This window comes from Boleophthalmus pectinirostris, unplaced genomic scaffold (assembly GCF_026225935.1).
Source record: "Boleophthalmus pectinirostris isolate CB_2022bp ecotype Guang Dong unplaced genomic scaffold, ASM2622593v1 HiC_scaffold_12, whole genome shotgun sequence".
NCBI classification, from domain to species: Eukaryota; Metazoa; Chordata; class Actinopteri; order Gobiiformes; family Gobiidae; genus Boleophthalmus; species Boleophthalmus pectinirostris.
This window is the reverse complement of record NW_026571018.1, coordinates 37,525,252-37,540,569: the sequence shown is the minus strand read 5'-3', so window position 1 is coordinate 37,540,569 and position 15,318 is coordinate 37,525,252. Positions and strand designations below refer to the sequence as shown.

General features: G+C 39.4%; 1 protein-coding gene across 2 annotated transcripts in view; it reads left to right on the top strand.

The window, feature by feature from the left end:
* Nucleotides 1–15,318, top strand: part of LOC110169267 (rap guanine nucleotide exchange factor 6-like) — a 413,544-nt gene that overhangs the window by 86,536 nt on the left and 311,690 nt on the right. For both annotated transcript variants that reach the window (XM_055148415.1, XM_055148414.1), the window contains exons 2-4: nt 7,669–7,739; nt 10,874–10,930; nt 13,946–14,029. In XM_055148415.1, coding sequence (XP_055004390.1) covers nt 7,669–7,739; nt 10,874–10,930; nt 13,946–14,029 — 212 coding nt within the window. The remainder of the gene's footprint in view (nt 1–7,668; nt 7,740–10,873; nt 10,931–13,945; nt 14,030–15,318) is intronic.

Genomic DNA, 15,318 nt, shown 5'->3' with positions numbered 1-15,318 from the left:
TCTTTCCAAACGCTCTTAAAGGACGATCGTTTTGACTGTTGACCGTGACACCCTCATCAGAAAAATGTCCAACATGAGAAAAGTGGAGCCGAGTGCAGGATTTTACAACAAAAATTGACTTATTCCTGTTTACATACAAGTTTAAGTTAAAACATTGTGTTGAAATTGTATTTTTCTTAAAGTTTCAGGTTGTTCATAATATTATAATATTTTGAAAAAGAAAGAGTTCATCAATTAAAAAAGATTTCTGTAATAGATTTGTGTTTCTCTGCACAAATATTTGAACTTATTGTTATTTTTGGGGTTTATATGACATGAGTTTTCTGATCCGGACACTTTGGGATCAAAGTCGGTTGGATATGACCCCCGGAACAAAATGAGTTTGACACCCCTGCTTTAAAACAAGGACAGAGCACAGAGAACATTAAACTCGGAGAGAAAAGATGCTCTGTGCCAGATTTAGAAACTATTTACCGTATTTTTCGGATTATAAGTTGCACTTTTTTTCATGGTTTGGGTGTTTCCTGCGACTTATATATTAAAATGTTCAGACTGACAGCCGCGAGAGGGTGTTCTATTCTCGTGTATCAGGTTCTGCGCAAGTTTCTGTCTGAAAAAAGCCACCGTCCTGCTGCAAGTAGTGAAATATGCAGCAGAAAACGGTAATCGAGCAAATAGAGAACAAAGCTTCACAGTAACTGGGAGGGTGCGTCGTCCTGGAAGTCACTGGATGATAAAGTCTGGACTCCCATGACTCTCAAGTTGCTCAGAAGTGACACAGAGGATGAAGAATTCAATGGATTTAGTGATTTGGAGTGAGATGGAGAGTTTGTTAAACTTATATTAAACTATAGTTATCTGAATAATTGTTAATATGCAGTGTTGGGGAGTAACAGATTACATGTACTGGAGTTATGTAATCAGAGTACAAATTATGAGTAACTGTATTCAGTTACAGTTACTGTTTCAGTGAGTGGTAATTGGATTACAGTTACTTTGTTGAGATAAATGGATTAAACGGTGGGATTTTCCTGTTTCACATTTCAGGCTATAGCCCTTTTTTTTTTTTTTTGGTAATTCCACTCATTGCTGGACACTAAACCAGGTCCAAACCAGGTCTAAAACCAGGTCTAAAACAGGTCTAAAACCAGGTCTAAAACCAGGTCTAAACCAGGTCTAAAACCAGGTCTAAAACCAGGTCTAAAACCAGGTCTAAAACAGGTCTAAACAGGTCCAAACCAGTTCTAAACAGGTCTAAAACCAGGTCTAAACCAGGTCTAAACCAGGTCTAAAACCAGGGGTCTAAAACCAGGTCTAAACTAGGTCTAAACAAGGTCTAAACCAGGTCTAAACCAGGTCTAAAAACAGGTCTCAAACAGAAATCCTGCTGTGTGGACGTGTCTCTTCTTCTATCAATAATATTTTTAATTTGGTTCAGTAAAGTCTGGACTTTTTATTTTCTTTTATCAGACAAAACTTCTTATGTTACGATTTCCTCGTCTTTGCTTCTCTACAGCAAATCAAGTAATCCAAAGTATTCAGATTACATTACTCACTTTAAGTAATTTAATGGATTATGTTACAAACTACATTTTGGGGTGTGTAATCTGTAATCTGTAGGGGATTACATTTTAAAAGTCACCTTCCCAACACTGTTAATATGTTAATTTAACATATTAACGCCTCTTCAGTCTGTTGTTCTTTATTTAATTGTTATTACTTGAACTTGCCTTTCAAGACGAAATGTCGGTTCCTGGTCCTTGATTTTATTAAATAAATGTCCCCAAATAGTGCGACTTACATATGTTTTTTTCTTCTTCATTATGCATTTTTTGGCTGGTGCAACTTATAGTCCAAGCAACTTATGGTCTAAAAAATACGGAACTCAACAACAATTCATCATTGTCCTGGTTATTAGCCATATCCTGGGTACGGCAGTATTTGGGAAACACTGTTAACAAGTGCGCAGGTCGTACGTGCGCAGGTCGTACGTGCGCAGGTCGTACTTGTGCAGCACAGCTCTTTATTTAACAGTCATTTCACTCTTGTAAAGTCACTTTATTTATGTTGGCTGCAATTTGATGAAAAGACTGAAAGGTGTCTCATAAGACTTGTGCAGTAGTAGAGATTAGGGATGGGCATGATTAATCGATTAATTGATAATTGATCATTAAGAATTTCATTGATTATGTTCATTTTAATCGACAAATCGAATGTATTTTGCTGTGTGTGTCGTGACCAAACAGGTGTGTACATGTGTCTCTGCATCAGAAGGAGCGAGACACAAACAGTGGGTCAGTCTGTAACGAACCGAAGCACAAATGTGGATTTAACCAGGATTTGTACAAGAAATTCCACACTTTCCGTTGCGTTGGGACAAGTGTGAGTCCATGTGCACAGTGTATAAAGCAGCACATATGTTTCTGTGTCCAGTGGGAAAAAGTTTTACCAGGTGAGAGTCGCTCAATGTGGATGACGAGTCCCCACCTCCCTCCCCCCGTACTAGGGCTGGTATCATTAAGAAGTTGCCGATACGATACATACCTCGATACACAGGCCATGATACGATACATATCTCGATACAGCACACTTTTGATTCGATATGATATATTTCAAATCAATTCGATACAGGTCAATAAAAAATAAAGGTTAAATCGTGGCTGTGATACTAAAAGTCTTTGTTAAACCACTTTTTGTGCAAAGTTCATATGAAACACAAACATTTTAATCACCAAAACAGTAAAAATGTCAAATGTGTCGCATAAGTGAGTTTCCTTTCACTCCACAAGCAACAAAACTGTAGCTCTGTAACAAAATAATTTTGTAAAATACACCTAAAAATACTGTTGGTGATACATCGATACAGCAGCCCACGATATCGATACTGTATCACCACATTAAATGATACGATATATCGATATTCCGATATTTTTGCACACCCCTACCCTGTACGCTGTCCTGGTTTTGACAAACACAAATCTGGTCACACTAACCTGTATTCACTTGAGTCGTGTCTTTTAATCCAACAGAAGTTGAACCACATCAGCGACACAAGAGCTGGAGTTTTATCTTCACTTAGTTTATGCAAATTAGTGATGTGGTTTTAAGTTTTGTTTCTGTGAGATTTGAACAAAACTGAATTAAACACATTATAATGTCAAACGGGCTGATGTGGCTCTAGAGTCGTTACGGTTTATATGTCGTAAAGTTGAGTTTATTTATGCAGATTAGTGCAGATAGTAATAATAATGATGATCATTTTAATATAAAAACGTTAATGATTAATTGATAATCGATCGTTAATTGTTCCGACGATCGATTAAGAAAATTTCATCGAATGCCCGTCCCTAGTAGTAGTTAGTATTACTTTACTTTGAGTGACCAGAAGTCCCTATTTGTCCCCATTAGATTTGAGCCCCGTGTCTCCTGTCCCACAAGACTTAAACAAAACCACTGATTTGTCCCAGTTTTACACAAGAAATGTCCCAGGTGTCCCTATTTTTGATTTCCAATCAGTGATCCCTGCACAACTAGAGTAAAGAGATTCGACATACAAGAATTTCATCACTTGTTCAGGTAAAAAACGAAATCGAGGAAAACTTCTTTAAGCTTAAAAATGACCAAAACACATGAAGAAAAATGTGATATTACTGGTTCACGTTAAAGTCATTTCCTTTAATTACGCACTTGTTTAACAATTTTATTATTACCAAGCATCAAAAAAAAAAACAGAGATAACCCAATTTTTTTATTTTGAAAATCTGGTCACCTTAAATTTAATGTAATTTAGACATGAACACTGCAGATTTTGACAGTTTATTAGTGATTTATCTTGACATACCGTGCTGCTCCGGTCTCAGTATTTGTGTTGTGAAATGAACGAGAGCAGATCTGAACATTTGTGAATTCTGAGTTTATGTCTTTTTCAAATATTTACGTCGGGGACATGTCACGCGTCCATAAATACACGGGGAAAATGCAGCGGGGCTTTTCAGAGATTAGCTCATTGTTTAGAGTGACTTCATGTAAATCACGTTTAGAGGCGAGACGTGACAAACCCGAGCGTGTGTGTGAAAGTGAACAGGCCGGCGTGTGACAGATATATCCTTCCACCGACTAAAATAGGCCCGTATCAGCTGCCGAACCTGAAGAGGCTGATACAGGGACAAAAAGGAAGCGCTTAAACTAGTCGAGGTTTATCCACTTCAAACGTGAACACAGAGAAGCGGCCACATCAGGACGACAGGAAAACACACTGGTTGCTCCGGCAGCGTTAAAGGTTGTATAGAGGATTTTCCAAGGAACGAGAAATCCAGCGACTGTTTGTCCTTTTTCAAGTGTTGCGCATGCGTGAAACCACCCCCCCTCCCCTACAGCTCCTACGTAGAAACACCTCCTCCCTCCTCCTCCTTACGCCAGAAACAGGTTTGTTTACAGCCGGTGCTGCACATGACTTGTAAACAACTAACTACAGTGTTGGTTAGGGCAAGACGGAGAAGTGAGGAGCAGGGGGAAGAGCGGAATCGGGGAGCAGCGGGGAGAGGAGCAGGAAAGGGGTGCAGAGAAGGTTGCGCGGAGATTCCGTGCGAATGAACTAGCTACAACACGCAGCAGCAAGCGGACTCTTTCTTTGCCATTGAAAATGACGTTTTCAGACATAGGATATCACTTTCGTGTCCTGAAAAACGTTTGTGTAGCTCTTGGAAATAAAGTACGTTTTCATAATAAGCAGAAGTTTCCTGTCCAGGAGTAATTTGTGGACCAGTGCGTCAGTCTTTAGACCCTTGCGTCTGCTTCAGTCGCGCCGTCGCTGGAATGAATCTCAAGAATCACCTTAGTTTGGCTTCGCTGCTTTTCCCCTTGTCTTCTTCTTTCAGCGACCTCAAAAACGGACTTTCTTTTGTGGCGAACTGCTCCTGGATTCTTGTCGCCATTGCAACAAACTTTGTGCGAACTGTGAGGAAGATATAGGTCAAAAAAAGCCTCTAAGAACTGTTGCGTTGGTGGAGTAAACAGCGTCTTGCGTCTGTGGACTGCGTGACAGTCGTACGTAAACCACGTACCGGCAGCGCAGGCAAGTCAGTTACACTAGAAACGTAGGGAGTTTGATTGACAGCCTGTCAGCTCACAGATAACGAGGCAGTGTCGTTATCTATCGGCAAATGTTTAGCCCCACCACGTCCAGAGTTGATGAATTTTTATTCTCTTTTTTTTGGTCATCATAATTACAAGGCTACTGCATCTCTATAATCTATCACTGACAATTTGAAACAAAAAAAAATCCTCCATACAACCTTTAAGGGGTAAAAAAAAATCAGATATTAATGATTAGGGGAGGGGCAAGACACAATATTCTCCAGATGAGACACACCATGAGAACGAGACAAGACGAGATTTTGACATAATCTGACATAATAAATAAGCAGTGCAATCCATTTCACAATTCTGGCTTCACAATTTCAAATTTTAATTTTTTTTTATTTCATGTAAAACTTTTGCTTACCTACTGCTTTTTGCAACTACACATTCTCAGTTGTGTAATTATATAAGTTAAACTCACGGGAAAAAAAATCTTACAAGATTGTTTCTCTCATCTGTGCACAAGAGAGGTGTGCAAAAATATCTAAATATGAGTATATCGTGGGGTGGGCGATATCTCGATATTTTAAATATATCGATATGGTTTTTAAACTCGATATGAATTCGGACATATCGTATATATCGATATAATGCTGATATTCAATTTAGATTTCGGTGCTTCTCTTGTTTATCTTCTCTCTCGTCGCCTCCCTGATTTTGTTGCTCGTGTCTCCTTCACTCGTCACTGTCGCCGTGAACACTGAAAGTTGGTGCCAGTGAAAAGCTTCAAGCACCACGAACCTTTTCCACCATTTACAGAAAAAAACACCAGCAGCACATCCTCATATTCCACCGAGTCGCGTCCTTTAGTCCAAAAGAAGCTGAACGAGCTGAGCTGCAGGAGAAGTGCTGTTTATCCAAATGAGTCATGAGCTTGAGTTTCGTTTCTGTAAAATGTAAACACACGTGCGCAAAACTGAATTAAACACATTATTATCTCAAACGGGCTGATGTGGCTCTAGAGTCGTTATGTTTTATATATTGTAAAGTTTAGTTTATGTTTATTATACAGTAGATTTTAATGAATAATCTGCTGCAGTGTCACTTGTACAAAAGTGTTTGGAATCGTTGGGTTTGATCTGCAGTGGATTGTGGGATTAAACCTCAGATCCTGACGCTGGAACATGGATCTGTTAAAATAAGGAACATCCTGAGTTTCTTCTGCTAAATGAGCTCATGGTTCTGGTTCTGGTTCTGGATAACAGAGTTAATGCAAAGATGAGCTTGTGTTGAGTTGTTTTATTTATGAATGAAAAGAAGGAAATATGTTTTATTTCTTTTATTTTACAGTTAAATTATTATTTATGTAATTAGGTTTTTTTGTAATCTTAAATGTTCCTGTATGAACTGTCGACCTCTTATACTTCAGTTAAAAAAAGACCTTGTGGAATTTGGCAGATTTGTTTTTGCAGTTTTCAGTTTTAGGAGGTTATTTTTTCTAGAACATATATCCAGATATATATCGTATATCGAGATATAGCAAAATATATCGAGATATATTTTTTGATCCATATCGCCCAGCCCTAGTATATCGTATAGTTTAATGTGCTGATAGAATATCAATATCGTGGGCTGCTATATCGATATATTGTTTTGTTTTTTGTTTTGTTTTTAGGTTTTACTTTAGGTTATTTTATTCAATTATTTAGAAGATGCTTCTAATAACTTTGATGCTGAACAGGATTAGTTTTTTTCATACATTGGTTTCTTCTGAGACTTCAAACTTCACTGCTATTGGTTAGATCACAGGTGTCAAACATGCGGCCCGGGGGCCAGATCCGGCCCTCCAAGACCTTTAATCTGGCCCTCGGCTGATTTTCGACTAAAATATTTTGATTCTATTTTTTATTAAAATCTTGTTAATTTTCTGTGGTGTTTATCACAGCAGCGTCTCCAGCGTCTCTGTACGTGGCCCCTCCCACCAGAGCAGCACAAATGAAGACTTGTCTCTTTCCAAACGCTCTTAAAGGACGATCGTTTTGACTGTTGACCGTGACACCCTCATCAGAAAAATGTCCAACATGAGAAAAGTGGAGCCGAGTGCAGGATTTTACAACAAAAATGAACTTATTTCTGTTTGCATACAAGTTCATGTTAAAATATTGTGTTGAAATTGCATTTTTCTTAAAGTTTCAGGTTGTTCATAATATTATAATATTATAATAAGAAAGAGTTCATCAATTAAAAAATATTTCTGTAATAGATTTGTGTTTCTCTGCACAAATATTTGAACTTATTGTTATTTTTGGGGTTTATATGACATGAGTTTTCTGATCCGGACACTTTGAGATCAATGTCGGTTGGATACGGCCCCCGGACCAAAATGAGTTTGACACCCCTGGGTTAGATTCTACTGTCACTCAGCCGCTGTGGGGAAAATAACCTAAATAATAACCCGAAACATTTAATAACTTATGCAGATGTATTTTTCATTGCAGTGTTGGACAGCCTGGTTATCACTTCACACTTTTATTAGAGAAAGAACATGACTACTTTTTAAATAATACTTTGATTTATTTATGTTTTCAGGACCTCCACACGATCTACTGTCACCTGTATCACATGGACGTCCTCTCCCACCTCCGGGAACACCAGCTACGGTCAGTTTTAAACAACCAATATTCTGATGTTGTGTTTTGGTTCATTCATGTTTAACCAGTGTTGGGGAGTAACAGATTACATGTACCAGAGTTAAGTAATCAGAGTACAAATTATGAGTAACTGTATTCAGTTACAGTTACTGTTTCAGTGAGTGGGAATTGGATTACAGTTACTTTGTTGAAATAAATGGATTACACAGAGGTGTTTTCCTGTTTTAACATTTTGGGCTAAACCCCTTTTTTTTTCTTCCGGTAATTCCACTCAAACACTAAACCAGGTCTGAAACCAGGTCTAAACCAGGTCTAAACCAGGTCTAAACCCAGGTCTAAATCAGGTCTAAAACCAGGATCTAAACCAGGTCTAAACCAGGTCTAAACCAGCTCTAAAACCAGGTCTACACCAGGTCTAAACCAGGTCAAAAAAGGTCTAAACCAGGTCTAAACCAGGTCTAAAACCAGTCTAAAACCAGTCTAAAACCAGGTCTAAACCAGGTCTAAACCAGGTCTAAAACCAGGTCTAAATCAGGTCTAAACCAGGACTAAACCAGGTCTAAACCAGGTCTAAACCAGGTCTAAACCAGGTCTAAACCCAGGTCTAAAACCAGGTCTAAACCAGGTCTAAAACCAGGTCTAAAACCAGGTCTAAAACCAGGTCTAAAACCAGGTCTAAAAACCAGGTCTAAAACCAGGTCTAAAACCAGGTCTAAACCAGGTCTAAAACCAGGTCTAAACCAGGTCTAAACCAGGTCTAAAACCAGGTCAAAACCAGGTCTAAAACCAGGTCTAAAACCAGGTCTTAATCCAGATCTAAAACCAGGTCTAAACCAGGTCTAAAACCAGGTCTAAACCCGGTCTAAAACCAGGTCTTAAACCAGGTCTAAAACCAGGTCTAAAACCAGGTCAAAACCAGGTCTAAACCAGGTCTAAACCAGGTCTAAACCAGGTCTAAACCAGGTCTAAAACCAGGTCTAAACTAGGTCTAAAGTATGTCTCAAACAGGACCAGGACTAAACCAAGTCTAAACCAGGATTTAACAGGACTAAATCCTGCTGTGTGGACGTGTCTCCTCTTCTTCTATCAATAATATTTTTAATTTGGTTCAGTAAAATCTGGATTTTTTCTTTTCTTTTATCAGATAAAACATCTTATGTGAAGATTTCCTCGTCTTTGTTTCTCTACAGCCAATCAAGTAATCCAAAGTATTCAGATTACATTACTCACTTTAAGTAATTTAATGAATTCTGTTACAAACTACATTTTGGTGTGTGTAATCTGTAATCTGTAGGGGATTACATTTTAAAAGTCACCTTCCCAACACTGTATTTAACGCACAAACCTTTCAGATTTAGGTTTCTGAGTTCTTCTCTCAGATGGAAAACACTGTTCCACCTTGTGATGTCATGTGGTGATACAGCCAGTGCTCCACTGTGTTTTTAAACTCAGTACATGTTCACTAGAATCATTTGGAGAATCATTTCATCCCTGGAATTGTCGATCTCTACTGAACTAAAGGTAAAAGGAGCTGTTTACTTGAAAACTACCACTGCATGACATCACAAGGTGGAACAGAGCAGAGTAGACAGACTAACATTAAAGTGTATGTGAATGAAACAAAACACAACAGATAAGTTTTTGAGGAGGTAACAATTAGGGATGGGCATGATTAGTCGATTAATCGATAATGGATCATTAAGAATTTCATCGATTTTGTTGATTTTAATTGACAAACTGAATGTATGTGTCTGTGTGTCGTGACCAAACAGGTGTGTACATGTGTCTCTGCATCAGAAGGAGCGAGACACAAACAGTGGGTCAGTCTGTAACGAACCGAAGCACAAATGTGGATTTAACGATGATTTGTACAAGAAATTCCACACTTTCCGTTGCGTTGGGACAAGTGTGAGTCCATGTGCACAGTGTATAAAGCAGCACATATGTTTCTGTGTCCAGTGGGAAAAAGTTTTACCAGGTGAGAGTCGCTCAATGTGGATGACGAGGCCCCGCCCCCCTCCCCCCGTACGCTGTCCTGGTTTTGACAAACACAAATCTGGTCACACTGACCTGTATTCACCTGAGTCATGTCTTTTAATCTGACAGAAGTTGAACCACATCAGCGACACAAGAGCTGGAGTTTTATCTTCACTTAGTTTATGCAAATTAGTGATGCGGTTTTAAGTTTTGTTTCTGTGAGAGTTGAACAAAACTGAATTAAACACATTATAAGGGGTGTGCAAAAATATCGGAATATCGATATATCGTATCGTTTAATGTGATGATACAGTATCGATATCGTGGGCTGCTGTATCGATGTATCACCAAGAGTATTTTTAGGTGTGTTTTACTAAATTATTTTATTACAGAGCTACAGTTTTGTTGCTTGTGGAGTGAAAGGAAACTCATTTATGCGACAAATTTTAAATTTTTACTGTTTTGGTGATTAAAATGTTTGTGTTTCATATGAACTTTGCACAAGAAGTGGTTTAACAAAGACTTTTAGTATCACAGCCACGATTTAGACTTTATTTTTTATTGAACCGTATCGAATCGATTTGAAATATATCATATCGAATCGAAAGTGCTCTGTATCGAGGTGTGTATCGTATCGGCAACTTCTTAACGATTCCCAGCCCTACACATTATAATGTCAAACGGGATGATGTGGCTCTAGAGTCGTTACGGTTTATATGTCGTAAAGTTGAATTTATTTATGCAGATTAGTGCAGATAGTAATAATAATGATGATCATTTTAATATAAAAACGTTAACGATTAATCGATAATCGATCGTTAATTCTTCCCATGATCGATTAAGAAAATTTCATCGAATACCCGTCCCTAGTAACAATATTCTAACATGGAAGAAAGTTCACAAGAAGACCTTTAAATAAACGCACGCTCAGCAAAGTCCAACCTTTTAAATAACGATAAAGAATACAGTCCTTACTTGATTTATTTTACTGAATACAATTTTCGAGGTTCTTTTATATATAATTTATTGTTAAGTTTGACTGTGTGGCTCCTTATGAAAGTGAAAGACTGTAATCGTTTGACTTTCTGTTATAATATGCCAAAGATACTAATAAAAACAGCCCTGAAAGTTCATGTGATGATTTTGTTTCTGTTTTTTTGTTTCAGGTCGATGTGCACCTCCGCCCGATACGAGAGACATGAAGCCAACCACATCCTGTTCTAGTGAGTTCACACATCCTCTGCTCCTTTGCCCCATCTGACCTTTTCTTCTGCTCCTCTGCTCCATCGGACCTTGTCCTCTGCTCAATCAGAATTTTATTTTTTATTTTTTTGCTCCATCTGACTTTTATTCTCCTTCATTTGACCTTCTCCTTTGCTCCATCTGAACCTCTCCTCTGCTCCATCGGACCTTGTCCTCTGCTCAATTTAACCTTTCTCTCCATCTGAACCTCTCTTCTGCTCCGTCTTACCTCCTCTGCTCTATCGGATCTTCTCCTCTGCTCCATCTGACCCCTGCTCCATCTGACCTTCTCCTCTGCTCCATTTGACCTTCTCTGCTTCTCTCCTTTACTCAATCTGACCTACTCTTCTGCTCTTTCTGACCTTCTCTTCCCATCTGACCCTCTCCTCTGCTCCATCTGACCTTTTCTTCTGCTCCTCTGCTCCATTTGACCCTCTCTTCTGCTCTTCTGCTCCATCTGACCTTCTCCTCTGCTCTTCTGCTCCATCTGAACCTCTCTTCTGCTTCATCTGACCTTCTCCTTTGCTCCTCTGCTCCATCTGACCATCTCTGCTCTTCTGCTCCATCTGACCTTCTCTCCTGCTCCATCTGACCTTCTCCTTTGCTCCTTTGCTCCATCTGACCATCTCTGCTCTTCTGCTCCATCTGACCATCTCTCCTGCTCCTGCTCCATCTGACCTTTTCTTCTGCTCCTCTGCTCCATTTGACCATCTCCTCTGCTCTTCTGCTCCATCTGACCTTCTCTCCTCCTCCATCTGACCTCCTCTCCTCCTCCATCTGACCTTCTCCTTTGCTCCTTTGCTCCATCTGACCCTCTCCTCTGCTCCTCTGCTCAATTTGACCTTCTCCTTTCCTCCATCTGACCTCTTCTCCTCCATTCTGCCCCAGTCTGCTCCTCTCCTCTGCTCCTGTGTCCTTCTCACCTCCTCCCCACTATTCCTACATCCATAAACCTCGTCTTTGTTCTTCCTCTCTGCCTCCTCTGCTCATTTATTCACACATCTCTCTCCTCCCTCACACACACACACACACACACACACACACTTCTAATGGTGTGTATGAAGTCTTGTAGCTGGTTTAAATCGGCGCTGGCTGCTGTAAGTGACAGAGGATCTCGTGCCTAAACTCCTGGCGTGTCTCTGCTGGGATAATGTTGTATTACGGAGCGGATCTACGGCATCTGGCACACGACCAGTACATTTGTCTTAATGCAGAAACGCAGCACTGGGACTCTGGAACGTATGCTCAGCGTTTGAGTCTCAAATCACAAACGTTTAGAGTGAAAGGAATCCTCATCCCCATCTATGAAGCTCCGTTGTCTTCACCGAACCGTTTCTGATCATTTCTGTGTTCAAATTGCCACCGTTAATAAACTTATCAAGATTTCCAAGAACTCTGTTTTTAGCTGAATTACAAACGATTCTTTTGTTAAACTGTGTATGGGTCAGTAATGAAACATAGGCATTAATGCGTCAAAAAAACACAACTTTTCTAGTTATTAATATATAAAGGTTTAAATTATGTAAATGTATTTGTTTTATAGTTTATAGTATTTGTTTTTTTTAGTTGTACCAATACACATTTGGAAGAAGAAACCAAATTTGGCTCAATTCCGATTTTTTTTGTGAAATCCGATGTTTTTGCGAGGTCGTTCACATTTCCAATTAAATGTGACTTGTGTGTGACTCCAGTGTGAACATTAAACGGCCCGAAAGTGTCCCACATGTGACACTGGAGACACGACGACGTCAACCGCAGCGAGCGTCTCTGTGTTTACAGAAGTTGTCCAAACATGGACGCAGCATCGAGCACCTGGAGATTTTAAAGTTCCTCTTGTACCGGAGCCAGAACATGAACAACTTACTTGTTTTAAGGAGGAGATTGAGAAGGAGAAGGACGAGGTTTTTGGTCGTGGTGTTTTGTGGGACAGCGGCAGCGACGTCCGTTGAAAGGAACGTGTGGATGTGGAGACGGAGCCAAGAGTGGTGAGTGGTGATGTGCTTCACTTCAGTGACATGGAGTTCATTAACAATTTTCACCTACTTCAGTGCAGAATAGTGACGTTTGTGTCTTGTTGATAACGTGTAGGTGGATGAATGCACTTTGGCCGTTCAGACTGAAGTCGCATGTCAAAAGATCAGATATGTATCAGTTTCAGGAGCACATATCCAAGTGTCCTGGGTCACATTTGAAAAAATCAGATCTGTGTGGTTCAGACTGACATTAAAAGATCAGATACAGGAACATAGAAGCCAAAAAATCGCATTTGGGTCACTTCAGGCTGCAGTCTGAACGCAGCCTATGTCGCTGTCGCTGTCCCACAAAACACCACGGCCAAAAACCTCGTCCTTCTCCTTCTCAATCTCCTCCTTAAAACAAGTAAGTTGTTCATGTTCTGGCTCCGGTACGAGAGGAACTTTAAAATCTCCAGGTGCTCGATGCTGCGTCCATGTTTGGACAACTTCTGTAAACACAGAGACGCTCGCTGCGGTTGACGTCGTCGTGTCTCCAGTGTCACATGTGGGACACTTTCAGGCCGTTTAACATTCACACTGGAGTCACATACAAGTCACATTAATTGGAAATGTGAACGACCTCGCAAAAAACATCGGATTTCACAAAAAAATCTGAATTGAGCGTTAAGCCCTGCAGTCTGAACGTAGCCTTAAAGTCCACCGACAACAGTCACGTCTTAGGGGTTGAATAATCACGCCGTGTTCGAGAGCTATGGTTAAAAACAACAAAACAAAACAAAAAAACACTTACAAATGTATTTCTACTGACAGAGACCATGCTGAACTTTGTGCTAGTTGTTCTTTCATGTGGAGAGGCTCAGTAATTACAGGGACACGAACCACAAACCACTTCAACAAATCTGCAATGTGACAGTTCCACGGCAAACTCCAGCTCAGTTTATATTCCACAGCGTCGCAGCCCTGTGCCAAACTGTGACTGCACCCGAATCCGTATTGATTGTTTTTCTCGTCTCGTTTCAGCCCGGACACCATGGCGACCTGCTGGTACATCCTCCTCACCGGCTCCGTGTTCGTGAAGGAGCACATGTACTTGGCCCGCTGCTGGTGCGTACTTCACATCAATACTAAAATAATCAGTGTTTTTCACGCTGGGCAAAGAGCTGACGGGGACAGGAGCTGGAGTTGTTCCGTTACACACTGGTGCTTCTTGAATGTGACGAGGTGAAGCTTTCGGATCTGAGGGGCAGGAGCTGAGTTTCCATGTTGATTGTATTTTCACAAGAAATATCAAATGGGGTTAACTGACAAATGCTGGACCATTTCTGTCTGTGATTAACCCTTGGAATTCATCATCTACACATTACAGTATTTATTTTGTAGTAAGGCTGTAGTCATTTAGTCTTTTAGTCGACCAAAATATAGTAATAGTATTAGATGATAAGGATTTATATGAGACAACAGCAGAAAGGAGAAGTGAGTGAGTGAGTCAGATGAAAATTTACTTTTTATTATTACTGGGTCTGGTCAAGTGGTAACGGAGGGAAACAGGGGCAGATTTTTGACATTCAAATGTCTCTTATTCAGAAACTAGAGGAACTATTGAAATAAGTAAAGTATCAGAATGTAGGAAAGAGTTACACTCCAACAGGGTCAAGTTAAACCTGTGATATTCTTTCAAGTTGTTGACAAAAAATTTAAAAACTCATGTGGGTAACAGAGGGAATGAAATATGCAGCACTTTTTGGGCAATAAATCCAAACAGTGATAACTCTTGGTTCTCACTTACATATCCTTAACAAACTGGTTTGAATATTTGCTTCATATAGTTTTCTACCATATGGTACAAGATTAGGTTGAAAAACCTCTTACTTTTTGAGTCATGAGATTTTTTATTAAGAAAGGTCATGGTAACGGAGGGAAAAGTAACGGAGGGAAAATTGTGCAAACAAGTAGAAGGTGCAGGATTTTACATAATTTGTTCGCTTTTTTCTTCTGAATACTTTAATATTACTTCAAAATGAAAGGAAACTATTTCTATAAAATATGTCAGTCCTTCCAAGCTAATTTTTATCATTTTAAAATACTTTTTTTTTTTTTTTAAATCCTGTCCCTTCATCAACAGTTCAAAGATGGAATAACACAAGATATGATGAAATACATCCATTTATTTACATGATTTTCAGGTCTTTGAAATTTGGGAAATAATTTTTGTTCCATGTTTCATACATGGTCTGTTTAAAACATATGGAACTTTAGAACCAAAAATGATACAGAAAAAAGGTCAACAGTTTCGAGTACATATGTATCTGTTCAATACATTTTTATATCAGATGCATTAACTTGTATTTTTGGCCTTGTTGTTTACTTCTGCTTGACCGGGCCCATTTATTTAT